The 26,718-nt window shown below is 39.2% G+C and overlaps 1 protein-coding gene across 5 annotated transcripts in view; it reads left to right on the forward strand.

Moving 5' to 3' along the window:
• LOC124158077 (gastrula zinc finger protein xLCGF3.1-like) overlaps positions 1 to 26,718 on the forward strand; it is a 110,263-nt gene that overhangs the window by 56,244 nt on the left and 27,301 nt on the right. For 3 of the 5 annotated variants that reach the window (XR_006864700.1, XM_046533253.1, XM_046533254.1), the window contains exon 4: positions 20,370 to 20,499. The exons of 1 other annotated variant lie outside the window; for it this stretch is intronic. Coding sequence is in view for 3 of the 4 variants with exons in the window: in XM_046533253.1 (XP_046389209.1) it covers positions 20,370 to 20,499 (130 nt within the window). In the remaining variant the exon portion in view is untranslated. The remainder of the gene's footprint in view (positions 1 to 20,369; positions 20,500 to 26,718) is intronic. One more of the 5 variants, XM_046533255.1, reaches the window with a different exon arrangement.

The raw sequence follows: 26,718 nt of genomic DNA on the forward strand, positions 1-26,718 counted from the left end.
CCTTCCTGACATGTTAAACTACGAAGTATTGTCGATGCGATGTTTACGAATAGGCACGTAAATTGGGGCATTATGTAAGTCGCGATATTTTACTGAACTCCTACTTCCCCTTAATTCCCTCCGTGAGGTTTTAGGCGAACCCTTTCTCTCCAAAGTTGCACTATCATTTTTTCGATTTCACACTTTTGATGAACCACAGTTGGAAGCGCTGATTTTTTAGCTACTTACGCCGGCGTAACTAGTTTTGTTGACAAATATTTTGCCACAGTTCGTATAAAGGTATGCCTTTCGCTCCTGGAGACCGATCCGAGGTTCGTTCATTCTAAACATTTCGTATAATCGAAACTTCGTATAACCGAATAGCGCCATGTATTTACCATAGGCTTTTCGCCGGGACCGCAATATCACTTCATATAATCGAAAACTTCGTAAAATCCTGCTTCATATAATCTAGAGTTTACTGTAATCAGTTTAACCCTTAAACAGCGGAGTTTTTCTCGGAGTTTTATTTTGTTTTTCAGTTAAAAACTGCTTAATTACTGCCCAAGGATTCAGATAAATACTTAATTTTAAAATTCTGTTGATTCGTTCTTGCTGGAGGGGGTGTGCCCATATGGGCACGCTAGCCGTTCCGGCCACCAGTCTGCATTCTGCAGAAGAATCTCTGGAACAATCATATATCTCATTTTTATTGCGTGATACACCATATATTTTTGCATTTACCTATAATACTTCTTTTATTTGGCAATTTTAAGTATTTTCAAATCATTACTCCATTTTTTCGTTAAACATTTTTTTGGCTGTCCAAATAACTTAACAGTGTAAAATTCAGATTTGAAAACAGTTATTGAATGAAAAAAGAACATGTTATCAAGGCGTTTATTAACAAAATTAGTCCTATATTGCTGGTACAGTCTTTGACAACTATATATTGGGTTTTCAATTGCTGAGTATGATAGTCAGAATTTCATTGAAGGCAAAGACCCACTTACCACATTCTGAGCGCGCGCGGGAAGAATATTCTTCATAAGAACATCGGCGTCTATAAAAAAGGGCAAATTGGTTATCTCTGCCATCATACCTTATGTCATCAGACTTTCTATGATTGGTTGCACTTGATAGGGAATGTTAAATACGACCAACAGGTCTGGGAAAGGTACAGCTTCATTACAAAACATTTGTGCAATCTCTCGCCTTAAGGCTTACTGCGGTATTTGAACCAGAATTTTCCGTATAGATCCAGGCATTTACAACCAGGCTTTGAAAAGCATCAAGGAGATAACTTCATGTGGACCATCACCATTTTTTCCTCTGATGACATTCCTGTACTTGTTGATATTTTGATCCGTGAGATCAGTTCCGCCCATCTAAATATTGTAGCTAGAGATCACTGCCGGCTGCCTAACTTGTACCATTTTTGAGGTAACGCTTGGGAATCTCGTCATCTTTGTGAGCAGGTGTACACATTGGCAAGGTGACGTGACTGTCACTACCAAATAGTCATTCTAGGTACCTAACAACAACAATATTCCCTTTTTTCTTCCGTGCGAAAGCATGGGAGCAAAAAGGGAATGCTTAGCTAGCTGTTTTTTCGAATCGGATACCTTTGGGTATCCTTTTTCTAAGAACTGTTCCAGTTCCCTCATATCCTTGAGATTGTAACTGACTTATAAGAGGAAAGCTAATAAACCAATTGTCAAAATAATTGGAAAAGGTAATATGTATTGCTTGCTCCAGTAAATTGTCCGACATGATAACCTAATACGAAGAGCATTTACCTACGAATTTATAGTAGTTATTTTTTTCTTCAACCTTAGTAGTTATAGTAGTAGTTATATTAGTAGTTATCTTTTTCCACCAAGTAATCTTGAGGAGCATTCAAGCACCATATTTTAAAGCCGAAACTTATAGGTTCACCCCGTATGAACTGTTTGCAGCCATGATTGCCAAAATATTTTATCATGGATTCATCATGTTTTAGCTTTCTCATCCTTAAAACCCTTCCACCATGCCCTTGATTGTTGGGTATGTATACCAGTGGTAGAAAATAGCCGTATCATTCTTCATACTAGATAGTTGAGCAAAGTATAACGCAAGCACCATGAATAAAAGTGTTGAATAGTATAAAATGTATTTTTTGTACTAAAAATTAATGGAAATATTACAAAAAAAATACAGCAAAAAATATTGAAGTCGTTAAAATTGAGTGACATGAGAAAAAAATGAAAGATTGACAGCAACTTAGCGTTTTACATCGAAATTATTTGATAACAGACCCAATAATGACGTTTGTAGTGAAGGACACCAGCCAAAAATACACCCCCGGCTACCGGCTAGCGTGCCCATATGGGATCACCCAAAAATAAATTCAAATTCCTTGTTTCATACGAAAGATATCACAATGCTGGCAAAAGAAACCGAGGTTTACAACATTCATTATGAGGATTAGATTAAATACTTAGCCGAGTATAAAAAATAAAAAGGAAAAAAATCGCATTTACTGAAGACACTTCTCCATTTTTCCTCTTTTGCCACCTCGAACAGAGTGAGTAAGAATACCCATCATGCCACAGTCAACTGCTGGTATAAATGCTGGCCGTAAGCACACGAACCGAATAAAGTGATACATTGTAATCATTTTTGGCGAAAACAGCATGCTCTATTATGTTTGGGTCGGAATTTATACGAAATTATTTAGACCACTGCAGCTGTGCCCATATGGGCACGCTAGCCGTTCAAGGGTTCACTTGATTGACATTAAATAGTTCTTTACGTAGGTTGAAGCTTATAAAGATACCTTCATAAGCTTTCTTCTTAATTAAAGGTCAGTTTTTGTTTATTGGATAAATATATATGCACCAATGAGAATGTTTCCTCAGAAAAAATGGAATTTTGGTTGCCAAAAAAATCGCTTGGCCTTATAGTTGTTAACAGAATTTGTCTTAGTTTTTGCTGCAAAAAATCCACAGAGGAAAAATCATTCGCCTTGACCGGGATTCGAACCCGAATCCCTCGATTTCCGGCTGAGTGCTTTAGCCAGTTAAGCTACGTTTAAAAAGCATTTATTGCTTACTTTGGCACAGTACAATATATAAAAATTTACATATTTACATATTTTTTCAATATCCTTTAAAATCAACTACAGCTATACAAATATTTAGGATAGTTATATGGCACACCTTTATACATGCATTTTTATAAATATTTATATAAAAAAGAGAGTGAAGTTATACATAGGCAGCACTACATAATAAAAAAAGAAAGAGAGAAATGAGCCAAAGCAGAGATCACTTACTTTTTTTTATTAAAAAACATTTTGCAACCACTCCTTCTGTTCCTTTGTAATATTTACAGTTTTGTTTAGAAATCTCACTTTTTCAATAAAACTATACCTGATGTCTCCTCTATAGTGTTTGCTAAAAACATAAGCAGCCACAAGTTCAGTTAAAATCTTTTTCTTCGTGCATGGGAAGAGTTGGAAATTCAATTTTAATAGATCCTCATCGTTAATTCTTCCCGTGCCGAAAGTATCGAATTCTTTATATATGTTTTTCAACGTTTGCCAAAACACATTGTGCTTTTCTTGACAACCAAGAACAGTGTGCGGTATGTCGTCATGCCTCCCACAATCCGGACACTCGTCCTCTGCACATAGACCTAGTCTCTTTCTCATGGCATTAGTAACCAGGCAGTCCGAACATATGGTGAACATTATGCCCGCCTCCCTCGCACCACTTCCCAGCCTGGAGTAATTTTCCCAGGTTCTGCTTGACCTTGCGTAAGGAGTCGCTTCCAGCTCCTCCTTTAGCACGCGCTCGTATATTTGTTTAGTGGACTGCAGAGTATTGTTAAGTGCATATTTGTCCCCGAAATTATTTGCTTCGTGCACGATTTTCTTGAAGTACCTCAGCCCCCTTGTTCTTTCCATGGAGTTAACCAATAAACGCTTTCTTTCGTTATCATCTGCGTGTAAGATCTTAGCGATATTTTTAATAGCTATTATCCGTGCCTTTATTGCTGTGTTGATTAGGTTTAGACCACCCAGTTTTGGGGGCGCGAATAGCCTTTTCCTTGCAACTTTTTGAAGGAAGCCGCTCCAAATAAATTTGTTCGTCATCTTTATAACGCTAGCGTTTACTCTTTCAGGCATTGGCCAGACGTGAGCCACATACCATAGGTTTGGGAATAGAACTTCATTGAGTAGTTTGATGTAATCTGCGTGTTGTATTCCGCATAGCCAAATATGGTTTTCCGAATTTTTGCGGTTGCCATGTCCCAATTTTTTTTAATGGTGGCGGCAAGGTCTTTCTCCCACCATAGCCCTAATATATTTTGGCCATCGACTTTGTTCCAACCTTTTGTATCAGAAAACTCTATCCCTTTAACATGAATGAGAGCGGATTTGGACATGTTCATTCTCATGCTTATTGAGGTGTATTTTTTTATTATTCAACTTATTCTGTCTAGTTCTAAATTATTTTTTACAAAGACAGTGATATCATCGGCATATATACAGGATGCGTAACTTTTTCCACACCTCCTGATTCCGATGCTGTGTTTCAAGTCTATTATAAGTGGCTCCGTTGCCAAAGAAAATTGCAACTTAGACAACGGACACCCCTGCCGGACTGAGTTTTTAATCATAAAATGATCGGATAATTTGTTTCCTATTTTAATTTGAGATGTAATCTCATGATAAAGCGTTTTAATCATACTTATAATTCCTTCTGGAAAATGTTTTTCTCTCATAATCTTAAAAATCCATTCTGTTCTGATGCTGACAAAAGCCTTTTCTAGGTCAATAGTTAAAATATATAGCGAGTGTTCCTCTTCTGGCATGCTACTTAGAATAATGTCCCGGATTAAAATACAAGCGTCAATTGAGGATTTCCCTTCTCCCACTCCAAACTGATTCTCTAGGCCTACGCCATTCTCTATCATGGTCATTTTTTGGACGACAATATGGGCTAATATCTTATAGTCTGTATTTATCAGAGAGATTGGCCAAAATTCAGTAAGGTGCTTCGCGTTTCTCTTTTTGGGAACCAGTGTGATTAATGCATTTTTCATCCGCTCACACATTTCCCCATCATTTAAGATGGCGTTAAAGACTGCACATGGAATAGGTTTCATTTGTTCCCAAAATGTGAGATAGAACTCATTAGGCAGACCGTCCTCCCCTGGAGCCTTTCCCTTTTTCAGCTTTACCTTCACATCGTCTATTTCCTTCACTGTGATCCTTGCCTTGAAGCTCTTTGTGTTTTCGGGGTTGAGCTTGGGGAGGGGGGGATAGGCGGCCCATCTCCGTCTTCCCATACCCCGTACTGATTATAAAGTCGACTGTAAAAGCTCGTCGCCTCCTCGAGCCGCTTTTCGGAGTCAACTAGCCCGCCCACTTCACCTCCACTCGCATTTTTGATTAATATCCGTATTTGTTCCAAAGTCAGAGCTTCTGATTCACTCGTATCGTACCCTCTCTCCCATTCCCTCGGGGCAAGTTTTTCCACCTCCCGTCTGTAAATTTCTTTTTTTTAGTTCTTTAATTTCGAAATTTACACTGGGTGTCCTACAATTTGAATCTATCAGCTGTTGAAGCACCTCCCTATAAAATGCTATTCATTCATTTTTCTCTCTATAATAATCACTAGTTAGTTTTTTAAGTTTTTTTATAATACCTGCTTTAAATATCTGTTCCCACCAGGTTAAAATGTCTTTTTCACAAAGAGCGTGGTTTGAGAGCCTTAATATTTCATATTCAACCTTTTTACAGAATGTTACATCTTTTAGTAAGTTGGTATTTACGCACCAAATTTGTTCCTTCTTATTGTATGTCCTCTGTGTAACAAGGTCCAGTTTAATTTTAATGTGAATTGCGTGGTGATCTGAAATGGCAATAGGGGTCGTACTATATTGAATTAAATCATTCTTTAGTTTCTTTGATATAAATATGTAGTCGATTCTGGTTTTCGAGTGTGTACCTATTCTGGTAAATTGTAATCTGTTTTGAGCTGTATTTTTACCGGTGTCTATTGCATCCATATTGCTGACTAGAATTTTAAATGTCTTGTTTATTGGGTATCGTATTTGCGTATTGTTTGCCGAGCTGTCCTCCCTCCTATATATCGCGTTGAAATCTCCCCCATTATAGCCTTGTCCTTGAAAAGGCATGCGTAAGGCAGAATGTCGCTTGCCAGGAACTCTCGCATGTCCTTCCACATCCCACCTCCTGCAGGGGCATATACGTTAATAAAGTGCGTGTCCCCGATTTGCAGTGCAGTTATCCTCCCGGAGGCATGACGACGCACATTCGTTATCTCTAAAGACTTTTTAGGTAAAATTGCTGTACCTAAAGAGGAGCCATCAGTATTGCCAAATATACAGTAATGTTTGCTCTGCCAAGCAGTCGATTCTTTATATTCTTGGATGAAGATGACGTCTGCTTTTAGATCATTGTACATAAAGTTCTTAATAACATTGATTTTTAAGTTATTCGTAATACTGGCCACATTCAGTGACGCCACCGTTATCTCTCGTTTATTTGGAGAGGTACTCATTGTTGTATTTGAAAAAAGTTCTTTCTAATGTTGGGGAAACAAATAGAAACCATTTGAATGACAGCTTTGGTATTTAAAGAAAAAAATTCAAGAGAAAAAATGTTCAAATTTATAAAGTAAGGAATGAAAGTAAAGTCTGGCCCTCGGCATGGTTCATATGAAAAAACTCTGATTATCAAAGCGAGGGTTATTTGACAATTTACATGCATAGTTATAATCAAAGCAAAGCAAGTGCTACTTAAATTAATTTACGTTAGATTTACAAAGACTTTGGAGGAATTATTATCCATAATTTTTTATTTTTTTTAAATTGGGCGATCTTTTTTATTCCTTTTTGTGCTCACCACCCTGGATTCTGATGCCTCGTTTTCTAAGCCTCTCATTCCACTTCTTTTTCTGTGTGAGGTCCTTCCCAAATAGTTTTTTCGCGACTGCGGCTGCAGTTCTATTCGTTTCGTCATCCTCTGCAGGGGTGAGGGCCGCGTTATCACTAGAGCCCATCTCCTCGTCGTCTCGCTGCGACCACAGCCTGCTTGGACCTGGTTGTGTAAGAAAGGAAGAAAAAACTCCCTCCCCTCCCACCCCCCAAGGGCCGAGGACGTTTTTTCTTCTTCCAGCACTTTCATATTGTCATCACAACCTCCCTCCCTCAAATCCATCATTTCGGTCGAACCCACAATGCCTGAGGCATTCATTAAAACATTTCCTCCCTCCCCTTCACTTATGATCTCCACAATTTACTATCGGGTTTTCCCCCCTTCACTACAAAATTTCTCTCCAACACTACTGCTTCTTCCGTGTCCGTCTCGGTTGAGGAAACAAGCACATTGCTGTCGTTGTTTATGCCGTTGGATATATTTTTCTTACGTTGCCTATTTCTCTTTTTCTTCACTTCCACCCCCTCTGTTGCACTCACAGCACTTTCGCCGTTATTTAGCGAAACATTGCCCCCACTTTCAACCGATTTGGGCGTCTCCTCCACCACTTGTACAACCCCGTCTTCTACTGGGATGTCCATCCTCTCCTCGTCGTTCTCATCTTCTCCCCCCCCCAGAATTTTTGAGTGCATTAGCGTATGACGGTCCGGCCTTCGTTTTGGGGCACTGTAGCCTCAAATGTTCTTCACTTCCGCATCTTGAGCACGTTAACTTTTGCCCATCGTAATGAATGACAGCGCGTTCACCTTCAATATATATATAGGAGGATTTATCGAAGATGGCGGACGATGTTGTTCAGTGCGCGGTTTGCTCCGGCAATATTGACGCGAAATCCGGATTGTTGAAGTGCAAATTTGGCTGCGGGATGTTTTTTCATAACAGTTGTGTTAACGTGACCAAATCAACAGCAAATGCGCTGCTTTCAAGCGATAATTTGCTCTATCGTTGCAAATCGTGCACTACTTCGACATGTGACTCCACGTCTTCGTTGACGAATATTTCCCGTCAACAAGATAATCTTCTCTTGGCTGTAAAAAACCTGCAGGATCAGCTAGCAAGTTGTTTAGGACTGATTAGTGCACAAACGCAAGAGATCAGTGAGTTAAAAGAAAGGATTAACTCAGTTGGAAGTCAGAGGAGCTCGGCCTCTAAAGCTTTAGTGAGTAGTGACGGCGATGCTGATAATGGATCTGGAAAGTTGATCTCTAACGGCGTCAAAATCCCTGACAAAAACCCGACGATGATTCGTGTGGATTACGGTAAGCTGAATCGTACTTATAGTACTGTCTCCCAACAGGGATCTGGGAACGAAGTGCAGCCTACTGCACAAACGAACGTTGCGAGTGATAATAATACCTCGTCAGGTCAAGCAGTCAACGGTCGGGTAAATAAAACACGCGCTATTTCTAATAGTAATATTTATAATAATGATATATCTGGTGTTGATAAGGATGGGTTCACATTCGTTTCCCGCAAGCGTCGAAATCTCCATAAACCAATTGTCGGAAGTGCCCCGGAGAATGCCAGTTTTCCTGTTTTGGCTGCCCCTAGAAAGGTCCATCTACACGTTTGGCGATTTGAAAAAGGGACATTACCAGGGACTATCCAGAAGGCCGTTGCCGACAAGTTATCTAAATCCCTGGACTATGTGGAGGTTGAACAACTGAACACTCGTGGTGACTATTCCTCCTTTCGTGTTTCAGTGGACTCTGAAAGTCAAAATATCTTAATGGACCCTGCTTTTTGGCCCAAGAATGTCATGGTTAAGCGTTATTTTTTTCGGAGGGTTCATGTGAACCTGCCGCAGGGATAAAAAAGGTTACCTCATTAAATGCCAAGGCTCTTGCTGTGCTTCATGCCAATGTACAGTGCATTAGCAACAAATTGGGTGAGCTTGAAGTTCTTCTAGCTGAAATGGACCCAACTATTGTGTGTTTATGTGAGCACTGGCTCAAGGAGGATGAGTTAGCCTCTATTGTTGTACCTGGGTACAAAGTTATTGATTCCTTTTGTCGATCATCATTTAAAAACGGTGGTGTCATGATTCTGGGTAAAAATGATCTTGAAGTGGCTGCCTCAAATACTTCCTACAAATATCTATTGATAGAACGGTCATTTGAATTCTCTATGGCCGATGTTATCTTTGGGACCTATTCTATTTGTGTATTGACACTGTATAGGTCTCCTATTGGCTGTTTTCAACTCTTTTTGGAGAAATTTCACTGTTTGTTGGATGAAATAACCCTTACCAGACCTGATCAACTGTTGATTATCTCTGGGGACTTTAATGTAGATATGTCAAAGGACAGCAAGGACCAGCAAGACTTTCTTTGCCTCCTAAAGTCTTTTAATCTTTTTCTTCTCATTGATCAACCTACCCGTGTGACAGACCAATCCTCTACTTTGCTTGACAACATCATTTCTAACTTTGACCCTACATCTACTGTCTCAAAGGTTCTCAAGTGTGACCTGTCTGATCACTATCCTATTGTAGCTTCCTTTGCAATCACAACTGCAGCCCCCATCAAATTTCGTATGGGTCGCTCTTGGTCCCAATCCAATATAGAAACTTTCCTAAGCTTATTGGATAATGAGTCATGGGATGAGGTCAACTCCTCAGTTGATTTTAACACTAGTTTCAATTCATTTTACTATAAATATTTAGCCTTCTTTGAATTTTCATTTCCTGTGACCAAAATTAAGGCTAAACCTTCTCCTTGTAATCCTTGGATCACAGATGACATACGTCACCTTTCTCACATCCTGAAAGACCTTGCATATGCTTGTCACCAGGCTAATAATCCTGAACTTAAGTCTCGACACAAAGAGCTGAAAAAGAAATATAGAAAAATGATCTCTGAAGCTAAACATAACTATAATAACATTCAAATTGCATCTGCTGATAATAAGTCCAAGGCCATTTGGAAGATTATAAATAGTTCAAAACTGAATGTAAATCCTACTCACCTTCAGCTCAAGGATAGCTTTGGCAATTTCATCACTGATTCTCTTCAACTAGCATCTGCCTTCAATGATCACTTCTCTTGCCCCTCTGGCTTATCCCCCCCTCCTGATTTCCTCCCCCTCCAACCTCATCCCTCACCTACCTCCTTCTTCCTTCATCCTTGCTCTGAACGTGAATTGACCTCTATCATCTTCAAGTCTAGCCCTAAGTATTGTGCTGGTCCTGATGATGTCCCCCATTTTCTAATATGTTTATCATATGAATACATTAAATCTCCTCTTCTACTACTCATTAACAACTCTCTCCAGCTAGGAATTTTCCCAGATTCTCTAAAGAGTTCTAAAGTTATCCCACTTTACAAGAAAAAGGGTTCTGCTCATGATTTTAACTCCTTTAGACCAATTTCAATTATCAATCAGCTTGGCAAGGTTTTCGAGCAAATTTTCTACAACAGATTGACCTCTTACCTGGAATCAAATAACTATCTTTCTCCCCATCAATATGGTTTTCGAAAGAAAAGATCAACTTCCCAAGCTATTTCTCAGGCAGTCAATATAATTCTGAATGCTCTAGACAACAAAGCTGAAGTACTTGGCTTGTTCTATGACTTATCTAAGGCCTTTGATAGTGTCAACCATAAAATTCTTATGAATAAGATATCCTATTTTGGTATTAGAGGTATTCCATTTCTCTGGTTGGAATCATACCTCGCCAACAGATCACAGACTGTTGCTGTAGTGTCCAATGGTGTGAAATTTATTTCCCCACCAAAAGTTATTTCCCAAGGTGTCCCCCAAGGATCTGTTCTTGGCCCTATCTTGTTTTTAGTATATGTGAATGATCTCACTAACTTTGTCTCTCGATCCTCTGATATCACCCCAGTGTTATATGCTGATGATGCCAATTTTGTGGTTACTTCATCTCAAGTGAATAGCTTATGTACCTCTGCTAACTCTGTATCCCAGCAGTTGTATAAATGGTGTGTTAAAAATTGTTTGAAGCCTAATGTTTGTAAATCTCAACTTATCTACTTCACAAATATTGGAAAAAATAATAGGCAGATCACTGTGGACCTTAACGGTGCATGTATACCACAAGTTGAGAGTACAAAGTTTTTGGGTGTGACTATTGATTCTAATCTTTCCTGGGCAATGCATATCAGCGAATTGGCACGTAAGCTCAGTTCTGTGTGTTATCTAATCAGGTATATACGCTCCACTGTGTCACTAGATGTTCTGCTACTCTTGTATTATGGTGAATTCCACTCTCATGTTCTGTACAGCATTCTGCATTGGGGTTCATCTCCACATGCCGTTACCATATTCAAAATTCAAAAAAGAGTGGTACGCTTATTGTCCAACAAACCCTATCGGACACCCTGTCGGCCATTGTTTAAAGATCTACGAATATTACCTGTGCCCTGTCTTTATATATTCACCATACTTCTCAAAGTAAAGACTAACTTCCAAGACTTTGTCCCAAACGCCAGCATTCACACTCATTATACGAGGCAGCACAAAGATTTGCATGTCCCCTATGTACGGACTAAACGTTCTGCCTGTGGTGAACAATTTATGAGTCTACTTTTGTACAATAAGCTCCCTATGGAGCTAAAAGATCCCATGAGTCAAGGGGTATTTAAAAACAAGCTGAAAGACTTTTTACTTTCAGGCTGCTTTTACTCTATATCAGAGTACCTGTCACAGTAATATTATATATGCTCACCTCACTTTGCTGTTTGTGCCTTATATCTTTTATTTGTACCCAACCTGTGTTTTTGACGTGCCTTATACAATTTATGTATTGCATATAATTGTCTTTCCGGCAAATAAAGATTATTATTATTATCAATACTAATGACACTTGGTATATTTTCGGTGAGGGATATCTTAACGGTCCTAGTGCCCGTCAAAGTGCCCTGGTGTAACCCATCGCCGGCCAACCTATTTTCCACATACGCGAATATTTTTCCGTACTTGGATAATGCAGCTTCCACTTGCTCACGTGACACCTCGAAGGGTAGTTGACACACTTTAAGGTATGTATATCTTTCGGAGATGGACTTGCACCTGAAATTTTTCTCCCGCTTTCACCATAATCCTTTCGAAGGTAGTCTCTTGCTTGACTTTAACGAAGATCGACTTCCTTGCCGGACCCAGCCTGATTCCGTAGATTTCCTCTGTCTTCAGCCTGAGGTCTCCACCGAGCAGTTGGTGGACCTCAAGGACTGATGGCGCCTCACTCACACTCTCTATGTTGACACGGAGAGTGTTCTTCTTCTCAACTGGCATTGTGACGGCTCACTCTGCGTACATCGACACAAAACACTGTCCGCACACCCCTGGTACAGGGGTGCGAACCCACAAAAAACAAAGTTTTTGCCTTCAACCGAAAGGCAAAGCACTCCACCGGGAACGCAAAAACCACATTCCCGGCGATCAAGGGCTCGATCGCCGGGAAAGAAAACCTCGGTTGCTGACTCACAGATAGCTCCGAAACACGTCCACTCCGTCCTAGCTACCGAGGCGTCATTCTCCCCTGTGGAAATTTGTGGACTATACACCTTGTCCGGTATAGTCCACAAATTTCCACATGGGAGAATGACGCCTCGGTAGCTTAACTGGCTAAAGCACTCGGCCGGGAATCGAGGGATCCGGGTTCGAATCCCGATCAAGGCGAATGATTTTTCCTCTGAGGATTTTTCGCACTATCTGTGCATTGCGGGTGACTCCGTAAAAAGTTATCACCGTGGCTAGTCCTGGTATACTTTAATTTGTTTTTGCTGTTTACAAATCTAGGAGAGGTTCAAATTTTTACGATAATACTAACATATTTAGAAATTATATCGCATTAGTCGTCTATTTTGTTATAGTAAATTAGTTATTGTTTCGCTTTTGATATTTAGGTCATTCTTTGGACAACACGTTAGAGGAAAAATGACACCTCAGTGGCAAGAATATCGAAATGAGAATTGCGTTTGCAAGGGATGATATATGAATAGGATAGATCTGATGTAAGGGATGAGTGAAAGCGTCAATAAAACAAGCATAAAATCTGATCTTGAGTATGGTGCTTTATGGAAAGGAAACATGGAGGTTAATGAAGGAGGACGAGAATAGACTTCTAGGTGTTCGAGATATGGTATGCAGGAAAATAGAGGGTATATGTTGCAAAGAATAACGAAAGATATAGTATTAGACATGATTGGTTAAAAAGAGGAGACTAGTGTGAATCCAGAGGATACAGGTCGTGGATGGAGCGTGTAATAAATAGTGGCGGCTGTTGTTTAGGTGCTGAATAGCCGCAGCACACCAAATATTTGGGAATATGACTCATGAATTTTGAATGGATTCGAAATGATTTGTCACTACTGATGCATTTTGTGAGAAAAAAGTGTTAAAAATTCCCCTCCACACGTGGGGTGGTGCACTACGCGACGTGGCGTGTGCTGGTAAGTTCATAGCAAGAATTTGTAGGGTATCCTCCTCATCTGGTAGAAAACGCGGTTCTGCGCTTGCGCGCGCTATGTAAAAAGTTGGCTGTGCATTGGACATTGGCGAAGCGGCGGTTGTCTTTGAAGATATTTGGCTTGGACGCCGCCAAAAAAAGGCAAAAAAAAAGGTCACCGTATGAATATTATGCCAAGCTTATACTTTTGTTAGGAGTAGAAATACTGAAAAAATGTTTTTTTGTCTTATCAACAATAAAGCATTAGAATATTAGATACTTAGCCTGAGGGATAAATTGACCCTTGACTTTGGGCTTGGTGTACTTTTCAATCGGTGAACATGGAAATAGAAATGTTCAGCCACGGGATCACCCTATCTCCTGTAGTCGATTAAATCATTTAAATTCTCACAAAATAATTAAAACAGTACGAAAACCGAAGTTGTTTTCATAAAACTTTAGCTAAATAATTATTTCTGAGATTGAAAATTTCTCATTTTTAAGTGGAAGTACGCCTGGGAGATATTCACACTTACTAAGAGGTTTTTTTTATGAAGGCATGATTATTCTGGATGCAATCTTAGCTCTGAAAATTGGCATTATGATGCAATATTGAAAATTCAATAAAATAGTTAGCCATGTACCCAACCAAATAGGAATTTCTTTCTATGTTGTTAGACGCGTTTAGCACAATGGTCAAGATGGCAAAACCAACATTGCGCGTGATATATTTCTTGCAATTTACGGTACGTTTCTTAAATCGACCTAAACTTGTGGCACGCGCTTTCCTTTCTTGCCTTAATTAGCGTGCAGGAGATCCAGGTACTTGTGTTTATTTGAAATGCTAGTTTGAGTACCGACAGCATTAACGCTGGGTGCTTACCATAGTTTGAATGATGATGTAAACTTTTTTGCTACCATTTTTTATCATGTACTATCGTATATGCTTTTAGAGACGCATTTGCGTTAATTCCAACTTTTCCCAAGATTTACAATTCTATATACAGAAAAAAGGAATATAGGTTTGTGAGATGACGTGATGTAAGATTTCTAAATTTTATTATTTTCAATTAAAATGATAATAATATCAATGCAAGAGAGGCTACTTCCTGTATAGACAGTGGAAAGATTTATTTCTTTTGGTAGAGACCAGCAAAGAGTACACTTCCTTGCCTACTGGTGTTTAACTGGCGAGCCGTGTTATCCTACCCGCAAGGTAGGGGTGGGACTGGAATGAGAAAGAGGATTAATGGGGATCCCGCCAAGTAATAGCGCGGTGAATTCCCCGCGTGGATGTGGGTATCCACCGTCAGCGCTCAGCAACGCCTGTGGAGAATCGAGAAATATTTTGTGAGCACCGCGATGAATGCGTTAATTAATTAATTTATTTATTTAATCCTGTCCAAAAACAGCACGAGGCCAATTACAGAGGAATACAATAACATGAGAAAGAATTTAATAATATTAAGCAACGTAACCAATAATGAACAAAAATATTCAACGGTATTTACAAATAAATAACAATGAATAGTAAATTTCATAGGGTGGTGTGAGGAATATGGGGGAAAATTACAATAGTGATGGTGCAAGATGGATGAAAAAAGGAATCAAAATTTGGAACACATTTGGCATAGGAGTTAATGGAAGAAGGAAGTCTGAGTTGAAAATAATGTGAAACAGGGTGGTGAAACAATGAAATAGGTCACTCGACCTCGTCGTGCGCGAAGGAACACGAAGCGGAAAAAAAAAGAAGGTCAGATGATCTGTATTTGCCATTAATGATTTTTAAGAAGAGTCTCCGTTCATTGAGGATACGGCTATCAGCTAAAGTAGCAATGCCAAGAGGGGATCTAATCTTATTGTGGGAGAAGTTACGAAAAGGCAATTGGCGGTTGCGGACAATAAAGAGGAAAAAAATTCAATGGGCATTCTAGGAGCTTTAATGAAGAAGTTGGGGCCGTAGACCAGATTTGGCTGCAGTATTCTAGGACTGGAGAAACACAGGAAAGGAAGAAGGTGCGTAGAGAAATTAAGTCCAACACCTCACTGTGGCGATACATCATACTCACCAAAGTGGGTGGAAATGGATTTAATGTGCTCACGAAAGAGCAGCTTAGAGTCAAAAATAACCCCGAAATCCTTCTGAGACGTGACTGAAGGAATATGATGTCCAGATAATCGGTAATTTATACTCAGGATAGACTTGCGTATGTGTGAATGGCAGGTTGCGTTTCTGTGAATGGTAGGATGGTAGACTTGGCTGGATTAATTTTCAGACTCCAAATCTCAGACCATTGGTCAATGCAAGAGCCTTCTGCAGAGCAAGGCAGTTTCTCGGGGAATCAATATGTTCAAAAATTTTGCAGTCATCTGCGTATAGTAATATTTTACAATTGGTAGAGGAGATAATTTTAACCAGATCATCAATATACAAAGCAAACAGTAAAGGCCCGAGGACACTCCCTTGTGGAACTCCAGATGTAACCGGTGCCATCAAAGAACGCGACCCATTTACAATAGTGTGTTGTTGCTGGTTTCATAGGAAAGATGATAAGATAGAAAGAAAATTGCCATGGACATTATACCGATTCTCTAATTTGAAGAGCAGTAATTGATGGTTAATTTTGTCAAAAGCTTTGGCAAAATCAATGTAGCATACATCCAGCTGTGATAAAGTCTCGAAAGCGTCAATGCAATTTTTGTGCAAAATGGACAGATTTGTAACTGTAGATGATTCGGGAAGGAAACTATGCTATTCGTCAGATATTAAGGGAAAAGAGAAATACAACAGACGTTAATGAATGCTGCGCTCACAAATAGTTGATATAATTGGCAAAATTGAGATAGAACGGTATGATTCTACAGAATATTTCTTTCCGGATTTGAAGATTGGGAAAATGCTGAACAATTTTCCACACTAACGGAAAATGTGCCTTTGAAAAACATCTGTTAAAAATGATGGATAGGGGTACAGCCAAGGATGGGGCTGCATTTTTTAGGAACAATGCAGCCAGCTGCTCTGAACCAGTTACATGGTTGGTCTTATAGGATATCAACAATTTAAGACATTCATCGGGAGAAGTGGAAGGTGAGGAGAGAGAGTGGGAACTAATACAATTAATATAAAGAACAGAGGTATCCAAAAGTTGGTTAGAGTTGCAGGTGGATGAAAAGAACTTGGAAAAAAGGTCAGCACACCCAGGACCAACAGCAGTTTCATCACCAAAAGACATTTCCAAAGGCGTGGAAGCAGAATAACGCCTCGAGTTGATCATAGACCAGAACCATTTTGGGTTGGAAACACATTCGGAGGAAATTGAGGATATATAGTTGTTAAAGTCTAACTTAGTTAGATAATTGGCATGGTGCCGAAGGTTTTTGAAAGTTTTTAATGTGCTGTGGTTAGGAAAATATCTGTACTGGTGCCAAGCACTTAGATTATTTTTTACAACAAAAACTGTCTCACTGGTCATCCAAAGTAGGAACCTTCTGGAACAGGTTTTCCGATGCGGAATGCAGTCCTTCAGGACACCTGCCAACCAGTCATAAAACATATCAAGGGCTTCGTCCACAGAGCCTTCTTCCAAGAGGCACCATGGGAGGCAGATGAGGGTGTCATTTACATGAGCCCAATCCGTTCTTTTCCAGATGGGGGTTAGAGGACGTGGAGAAGGGGGCGGAGTAGACCTTGGTGTAGGGGTGGCCACCCGCTGGGTTCAAGCAAAATTTCTAGGGACTCGTGGTGGGAGCAGAAATAGTCGCCAGCAGGGCAAACTTTCAACTCAAGCAAGGATAAGACAAGATCCAGGACTACCAACCCTCGTAGGAACATATTGCATTGCTTGAGGCCCAGGCCATTAATGAAATGATCAACAAAAAACTCCTCAAGGCCAGATAAACTCTTAACATTCACAGGGTAGGACCAGTCAATGCCTAAATTAAAGTCACCTAAGAGAATAACTTCACCCACACTGCGGGCTAGTGACACAGAGTTGAAACACCGTTCCAAAGTGTTCTTCTCATCGGAAGGTGGTCGATAAAATGTACCAATTAATAGTCATCTCCCTACAGAAGACATTGTATTAAAGGAGAGAGTTACTTCGATGCATATTATCTCGGGGCCTAACTCCAAATCAGGGCGACGTAGCGCCAAGAAACGATTGTCAACGCCAAGAAGGACACCTGCACCACGCTTACCGACTCGATCACATCTGAAAATTTTATGAGAAGTGGATATAGATAATTCGCCATCAGAAACATTGTCGCAAAGCCACGTCTCCGTGAGGGATATCACATGGTGACTTCGTAGTTCATGAAAAAACGAGTCCATTGCCCCAAGCTTGTTTCTCAAACTACGTAAATTTTGGTAATATACACTCAACTTCGTTGCACACATTTTACGTAGAGAAAGGACGCAAAGAAACTAACACACCATTCATTGCATAACACTCAATTAGAACCTATGCACAAAATTTTTGGGATGGACTTGAAGTGACAATGGGAAAATACCGGAAGGGATGAAAAATGGTCGCCGGGGTGGAAGCAGGCCAAATCCCGGGAGCGACGAGTCACGTTGACCGAGAGTGTTGGGCCCGATTGAGAAGGGTGGCTAAAAAACACCAAAACCAGTATAAAGCACAGTAATAAAAAAATTGCATTAACAGCATTTCTGCAACTCATCCCAATAAAGTGAAACACTATCTGCGTTGGAAAAACACAAAACATAAACGAAGACGTTGTAACCACAGAAATAAAATAATACTGTGGAGAGACATGCACGCCTGGCTTGCCTTGCCACCATCTTGCTCTCGTAATTAGCAACCATATATTGACTATGTAGATAGCTTTGAAAATATTAAAATATCTCTTTTTCTGGCATTTACTCAATTCCACCTCGGGACATTCTTGTCAGTACCTGAAATTGCAAATGTTTGCATCCGGATTACATTGAGGACAATCATTTTAAAGAGTGACCTAATGGTACATATTTTCCCTATTCATGTACGCCTCCATTGGTTTCGTAAAACAAATACAGATAGAGATTAAATTGAAAGTCAATTTCAACCAATACTCACACTTTTTAATGCTAGACTAACGTTTTATATGTCAAATATTTTGCGCAGAATATAGCCGCTCCTTCGGCTCTTAACGCCAAATCGGGTACTCCCGGGCCGTAGTTTTGGTCCGCTGATAGGTCCTGCATCTCCTCTTGCCCTAAATCTTTGTCTCGACTTCAGCAGCCGGAGACGAGGAAGCATTGTACCTGTGGTAAAACTTGCACGCCGTAATGGATTGTCACAAACTTCCAAAAAGTGTAAATATGGCCAATTTGTAGCTCTATTATATACATGTCAAAAGGCAGTGGTGCCAAATACATATCAAATAATACACAAATTGATATACTTCCAAACCAAAGTACATACCTGTTTCCAATGCATAATATAACCCACATATTTGTAAGCCATTACGCTATGCATTCCAACTTATTTCGAAGTCTGTGCAAATATTGTCTAATTTACACGATAATTAAATTCACCTACATCTATATTACTCTAGCAGAACATCCAATTATATCAGCAATCATGAAAAAAGTGGAATTATGTTATTAAGAGCCAAATGATTAACATAAACAACATCATTATAGATCACTCTACGCAGGATAAGGTGGGATGACACCAGAGTTTTATGGCGATTAAACGAATTTTGGGATTGTTAAGCTGAAAAGGCTATAGAGATAAGACTGGTAAATGAAATGTCTGGATACTGGATATCCGATCAGCAGCTCTTGGAATCGACCTCTGAAAAGAACATTGATTTCTAGAGCTTTTTTTACGCTGGTCCGTGGTCCTCCGCAACAAAAATCGGGAGTCAACAAATCCCACCCCTCCTGATGCAGAGCTTCAACGGTGACCTCAAATATTCCTTAAGTAGCCTTGGGAATGGGTGACGAGTCGGAATACGAAAAGTCAGTGCTCATCGCGAGAGTGATGTCTGAGTGCAAGGAGGCATCGCGAGAATACATAGTTTCAGAAAATAATATCGGCAACCAGATCAGATCCCGAGCATCATTTCAACATCGCATTAATCATTTATATTCTTGTGACCATCGGCACTCCTTAGCATTGCAAATCGTCGTTGTTTTCGAACTGAATGTCCATCTTGCATATGACTGGTGGATGGAGAATACGGTGTAGATCCTCGCGAAAGGAAATGGTGAAGCAAGTAGAATTCCTTCCTCGTGGGGGATAGATGTGTAAAGGGACACGGCATCAACTGTTTCCATAAGGATGTCGCTGCCGTTGGGAATGTGGGAAAAATTATGAGTATCAAGAAAGTAATAAAAGCAATAATAAGAAAGTAATGAAAGAAGGGAGCAGCATTCCATGCCCACTTACAAGGTAATATATCATATTAGTATCTGGTAAAATTCAATTTTGTGTTTGTATCTGAAATAGTTTAACTAGTCTTAATTGATTGCTTATAGATAGATAGAAGAAGGTAATACTTAGTTCACCGGGTCATCTAATCACTAATAAAACTGCCAACCTTCCCGAAAAGGGGTCCCATTGCTTCTGAGTTGTTGTGCAAGTCTAGTCACGTTGCGAAGTACTCACACCACACTTGTCAAACTTGCGTTGGAAGTGGTTGGTGGTGTTGCATCACACATCAATTACGCATTTCTTTATTGAGCGGCATGCGAAAAGGCATTTTCATGTTTTTCATCGTTGCGCGTGTTTCCAACGGGGAACGAGGTTACCTCGGAATGTGCTCTGGATATGATGTTTCGTAATAATCCGCACGCAATGTCGTCTGTCGGACCTTGTGCAAGGACTACCTTTCATCCTCTACTTTTTTCTTATGGCAAACATGAGTAATTATATTGTTGAGCAATAAATGTAAATCACATTTTCAGAATTTTAACTTTCTCTTCCTGCATTAACCTGTGGTTTTCTTCCGTATCCATAGGTTGCAGGTTCATTGCACTCTCGATTGCCATGGCCCTCTATCCATTGTGGTTCTCTGTGGCTGCTATTCTCTACCTGGGATTCCGCTTCATTTATCTCTACTACTGCAGTGCCAACCGACATAGTTACAGGTAAAGTAATGTTTTGCAAATTTAAATCATAAGAAAAGTCATAATCATTTAGTTTCTATTTCTTGTTCTACGGTCAATCCTTCATTAAGTGGTATGAATTATAAAATTTAGATTAGTGTTAGATGTAAAAATTTGAATTCAAATTTTGATAAAATTGACACGTCCTTTCCCTTGGTGAATATTTTTACCTTGAATAATCTAGGCAAACTATTTTTGTCCACCCATTGGTATCAAATTCGGTGTGGTTCAACAGGATTGAGGAGGTACTACATTTCCATCAAAATGGATTAAACCAACGAATGAAATAAAGCCTCTTGTCTCTTAGACCAATTATCGCTTCTTTCGTCGCGTGGTGTGGTCCTGAAACTGGAAATGAGCTAATATTGATCGTCAGATGCTATGGAAACTCTCATTAAGGCAAGCCATATTTAAAAGTTCATATAAATTACGTAGGAAATTACATTTTATAATCAAAATTCAAGAAGAGGTATTTCCGAAAAATAAATGAATTCCTTAAGGAATCGAGACCGAATGCTACTGGCTACCTTTTTCTCACAATATATTCACTTTGTTTTATAATATTTATGGCTATTTCCTTTCGTAGATGTCCACTGCCATGTTAAAAGATTTCAGTCAATGAAAAAAAAGAAAAGCGCTGCAAATGGCTACCATGGAATTTCACGCAGATAGAATGCATTCACCCCTACGGTTATTATTGCCGTTATTTCACCGTTTTCTTCCTTGTTTTTCTATAAGCGTTCACTACAACACCAGGGCTTCACTTTAAATACCTTTTGCTCAACATTTTGCTCATGGTGCGCTCGCTAAAGACCGTGCTTTCTACTGCTTCTTACAACTCTTTCCCTGCTTTACTACAACTGCCTCGTCTACAAACGGCACTTCAGTATACATTTAAAACTCATTTCTGCTATTTATACTCAACAATGGCCCTTCCGTTCACACAGGGGTACTTAATTATGAGTCGCACTCAAGAGTCAACTTTTTTATTCCACTTTTATTTGCGTATATTGTTGTGGTAACGTGTATATTTTATGGCAGTAATTCTAAATCGATGGAAAATTTAGATGAGTAGAGTAAATTAGCAGTTTAATGAGTTTTGCGGGTAAATAAAAAAAATGACGAATTTTAAAGAATTAGTTTTTGTTATTTTTGGCGAACATTGGAGTTATTTTTATGCTATTTTCGATTTTAATGCTACTACAGGTCATTTCATGCGGTACACACATTGGTCACTCACACTTATTTATTATCGCTATTAGTGCAATCTTATGCATTTGTGCTTGTTTGAAGAAAACTATGCCGTGGGCAATAGCAAATGAATAGGCAAGAGTTTGCCACTTTCATATGAACACTAGGAGGACGGGAGTTTCGCGCTACGTAGAAGGACGGCTAGGGGTCATTTGACCCCTAAAATGTATTTGGAATAAAACGCCTAATTTTCAACCAATATTCAGTTTAATCGTAATAATTGTTGAATAAGTTCATTAAAAACACTATATAACATTATTAAATATTATTTCCATCGTCAAAAGTTAATAACAATTATTTTAAAGAATCATGAATTGAACCGTACGTAGTACAGTGAGTCCTCGTTTAACGTTGTTGATTTGTTCCTGAAAAAGTCGACGTTAAGCGAAACAAAGTTAATCGATGCAGCGTTTCCCATAAGAAACAATGTAAAAAATTTAAATTGGTTCCTAGCCATGCTCCTAACAATCCATTTCTTCGTTAAGAATCCAGAATTTCCCGGGCGAGAATCCAAGGAGGCCAATTATCGGAGCCGTAACTTTAAGCACACTTCGTGACCAATCGGGAGACACCTGAATCAGGCCAAAATGAAAAAATCTGAATCTGACACTCGGAAGCACGAGGATGAAGGGCGAGTCAATTTTCGTGACGATATGAATTCTTTAACGCGGCGGAAATCGCGAGAAACATTCATTACCGATTATTCACTTCAGCATGATAACGATTCATTCGAAATGAAACGAATTTTCATAACGAAAAGGTTGGGAAGAAGGCATTATTAAATGAAATATAAAAACTAAAAAGAAAGTATTTTAATGGCGAAACATCGATATTTTCAGTAACAGAAGAAATTTTTATTGTAAAAACTCGACCTGCAAACCTAAAACTCGACCAATCTCTCCAGCAGTTGCATATTATTCAATTCTTTTAATAATACCAAGTTTTTGTCCTAATGTCGCCGTTTTTTCTTCACGTCTGAAGAACCACCAGGATATCCACTCTTCTTCGTGGACATTGTTTTCGGTTGGCATCAGAAAAATATACGAATAATGGGTAAAGGAGGCGATAATTATTCACTCAGATGCATATTTAACATACGCTACCCACGCCAACTTTTTCTGTCGAACGAAAATTACCAATCGCATTAAAATAGTAATATTTACTATACATCAGATGTGCTTGCGTCCTATTTGCCATTCATTTTTTTCGCGGCGCATAATTTGAACAACGTTATCGCGAAGCAATAGCGACGTTAAATGATCAAGGGTTTCAATTTTTGGGCAACATTATCGTGAAACAACGTTAAATGGGACGACGTTAAACGAGGACATACTGTAGTTGATTGCAAATCAAATAATGAAAATACATACACTCAATACAAAAGTTGTGCTACATGTTCAAACAATAGGGGTACTGGGTTTACAAAATTTACATTAAAATTTTTAAAACTTATTACTTTGTTGTAAAACTCAGACAGGCAGTATTTTTTCAGCGCTGTTTCCACAAAATATTTTTTTGCGCTGAATGCGTTCATTGGAAGATTTATTCATCTACATCTTAATCTACTCACTAACCTGCAAGCCGCTTAAAAGCGTGTGGCAGGGGGTGTTAAGACACCAGCCATTTGCACATGAAAAGGAATTTGGAAAATGGAAAGGAAATTGGTGCAATGATTCAATTTGACGGTATTTGGCACCTTTTTCTTTTTTGTGCCCGTGGAGATATGGCTGTTGGATTTGGAGACGTGTAAATAAATTGATACATGTTATCCATCATGTCTACTCCCGCTTTGTTTTTATTATGAAATAGGATGGTCTCTGGTATTCTTTTATTCGTTTCGGAAATGGTGTCGCCTGAGATCATGCTGCTGAGTGAAAGTACATTATTGTTCTATTTTGCCTGATTCTACGTAAGAGTATGGCTTAAGGTATTTTTGAACACTCGCGTTGAATGGATTACATGGCTATTTTAGGGGTCATGGATATTTGTGCGTCACGCCTGATTTTTTCAGATCGTCCATGCAAGAGAAGTATTCCATTTTTTTATGACTTCCTGCCAGCTGGATGGATGGAAAATAATTGTTACAAGTTACATTTATTCCTGCATTCTTGTATTTTACGGTCACTTTAGTAACTATTTATTTCCCCAAAGCTTGATTTGATGGCACATCATCATCTTTGCCACAATGTGGAATTTCATTTGGGCTGTATTTTCATTTCACATCTGTCAAAACCCAGTACTCGATTCCAAATTTGTCTGGTTTATTTGGAAATTACCTCATAAAAGGACAGCTGCATTTTGTTGGATAGAGCTAAGCATTTGCTATCACGCCAAAGTTGCCATCGGATTCACTATCTTGGACTTCGTCGCTTCCATCACACGCAGATATTGATGGATTGGTCTTAATGTCCTTGAACTGATGTTTACGATTCACTTCTAGACTGATCTTCAATATTCCCTACAGCTATTTGAATCGCGACGATTCTCTTCTTATGATATATTTCTCGATTTCTTACTTTCTTCCTCAACTCGTTATTGATATGAATGCAAAAAAATCTGCAAACGAAAGCGCATTATGGTAGAATCTTCTCTAGTTTTATTGGAGCTATAGAGAGCTGGAGAGCATTAGAAATTCATACAAAAGGACAACATTTTCAGAAGTAACGCTAATTGCTGTTCGAAAGGCAGGGACTCAACCACCAACCGTATCCTGATTCGTATCTTCCAGGAACTTGCAGTAATTCTTCTTCTCCGACCTACGTGCGGATTGCAAGGGTAGGATTTACAGTAGAGTTTTACAGTCCACCCAATTCCTCCGCTCTCTGAAAAAGAGACAGGATTTTTCCCCCGGAAGCAGCGTGCAGTCAACCCGCCCCAAACCCCGACGGGGTCAGGCGGCACAAATGCTGGACACACGGCAAAGGGGCCAGGTCAAGTGACCATGCCTTCAGACCAGAAAAATGAAAGTTATTCGTAAACCTGATGAGTCGATATTTAAAATAATGTCTCTAAGAGCTCTGAATCTTGGACGACGGAAAACAATACTTGGGATACGTGACGATTTTCCGGTGTGGGTAATATAATCATTGAACAATAAATAAAACAAAATTAAAATATCATAATTACATGAATTTACGCAAATCAAGGATTGAAAAGGTTTTTTCCCCCTTTGCTGCCCAAAAAATATCGAAAGATTGTGCACAACAAGTCGCTATACCTAGGTTTTCGAATACAGATAGGAGCCCTTGGGACGAAACTGGCATTGAACCGGGTACTTCCAGATTCAAAATAAAGCAAATCATCTACCACACTAGCCTCTTGCTGATTTTATGATACACATGGCACTCAAGTACCCACGGGCAAGAAAATAGCGCGAAAACTAGTTGTGGGTCAAGTGACCCCCAGCCGTCCTTCTAGGCATAACACGTCATAAAAATTTAAAACAAAACATTATTGTTGAATTTTCACTAATTTATCAAAATATAGACCAAAATGAACAAAGTCAAAAAGTTTCAAAATTAAAAAAAATATTTTAATAAGAGGAAAATAAATTTGAATTCTGAAAATGGGTCAAATGACCCCTGCCGTCGTTCTAGTGTTAAAATAAAACTTAATAATTTGCTCACAAAAACTTACTTATGGCATTTGAGTATTCCTGTTTTTCAGTCGATTCAATTTTTATATTCCTATGTCTAGAGCAGGGAACCGCACTATTCATATTTCATTAACTAGCATATGTACTATTTGTAGTTTTCTGAACTCCGTGAAGGTAGATGGTCGAAGGTTATTTTAATTTATATTTATTACATACAAATTAGAAATTACTTGTTGTGAGCATAGTGATTATTACGCTGTGTGCAAGATTATGGCGGCTCCGTGGCATTTCATGCCCAGCAAGTTTTACATCTTTTCATAGAAAGTAGGGGTCGGAAAAAAAACTTGCACGTACATACTCAACGCACAGGCTCTTATTTTAAGTTGGTATGGCAATATGGGGTGCAATTAACAGCCTTCTCAGGTCACTTTTGTTTGTAAAATATTAGTTTACTTTTTTAAGGAATCCATACTCTTACTGAGCACTATCTATAAGGTAAAATTAATTGCTTTTAATCGTTTTGCGGGCCATTTCGAAATGCCGTTAAGGGATATGTACGGGCCGTGGATTACCCACGCCTGGTCTTCAAAAATGAAGGTTGTATTGGTGGAGATGAAGCCTAGGCTACTGAAGTGTTACGTAGCTGCTGCTTAATTGGGCGAAATTGCCGGTTTGGTTATCGAAAACGTAAATTATTTCACCTTTTTTTGATTATTCTAATGTGTGAAGTATGACAATTTTAAGATCCACCAATCCCACTTCCATGTTTTTTCTAAAATGCTCACTGAAGAGTTTTTAAAGCGAGGCCTTCGTAATGGAACATGTACTAGAAAATCAAAATCGAAAGGCATATGCGCTAGTTGCATAAATTATGTTATTGCGATAGAAAGCTACGCGTAACTATATCTCATAAATGCAGAAGTGAAGGAAATGACGTCAAGTACTAAATTTTGGGGAACACTAAGTCCATTGTGGATTTCGTTTCCAATTTTTTCAAACTAAGAAATTCCAGAAAAATTTTTTTGAGGACCAACTTCTGAAAGAAATGAACGTCGACTAATGGAATTTTGGATCTCGATGTATGTAGCGAATCTCGATCATAAACGCACACCTATCACTAACCAAGCTTGTCAGGACAAGCCTGCAAGCTCGCGGCAAGCTTGAATCAAACCTCCTAGTCACGCTTTTTCAAACTTGTAGCAAACTTGTCGCATCAAACCTGCGGCAAACTTGTCACATCAAACCTGCAGCAAACTTGTCATGACAAGCCTGCAAGCTCACGGCAAGCTTGAATCAAACCTCCTAGTTACGCTTTTTCAAACTTGTAGCAAACTTGTTGCATCAAACCTGCGGCA

Source organism: Ischnura elegans, chromosome 4 (assembly GCF_921293095.1).
Source record: "Ischnura elegans chromosome 4, ioIscEleg1.1, whole genome shotgun sequence".
NCBI lineage: Eukaryota > Metazoa > Arthropoda > Insecta > Odonata > Coenagrionidae > Ischnura > Ischnura elegans.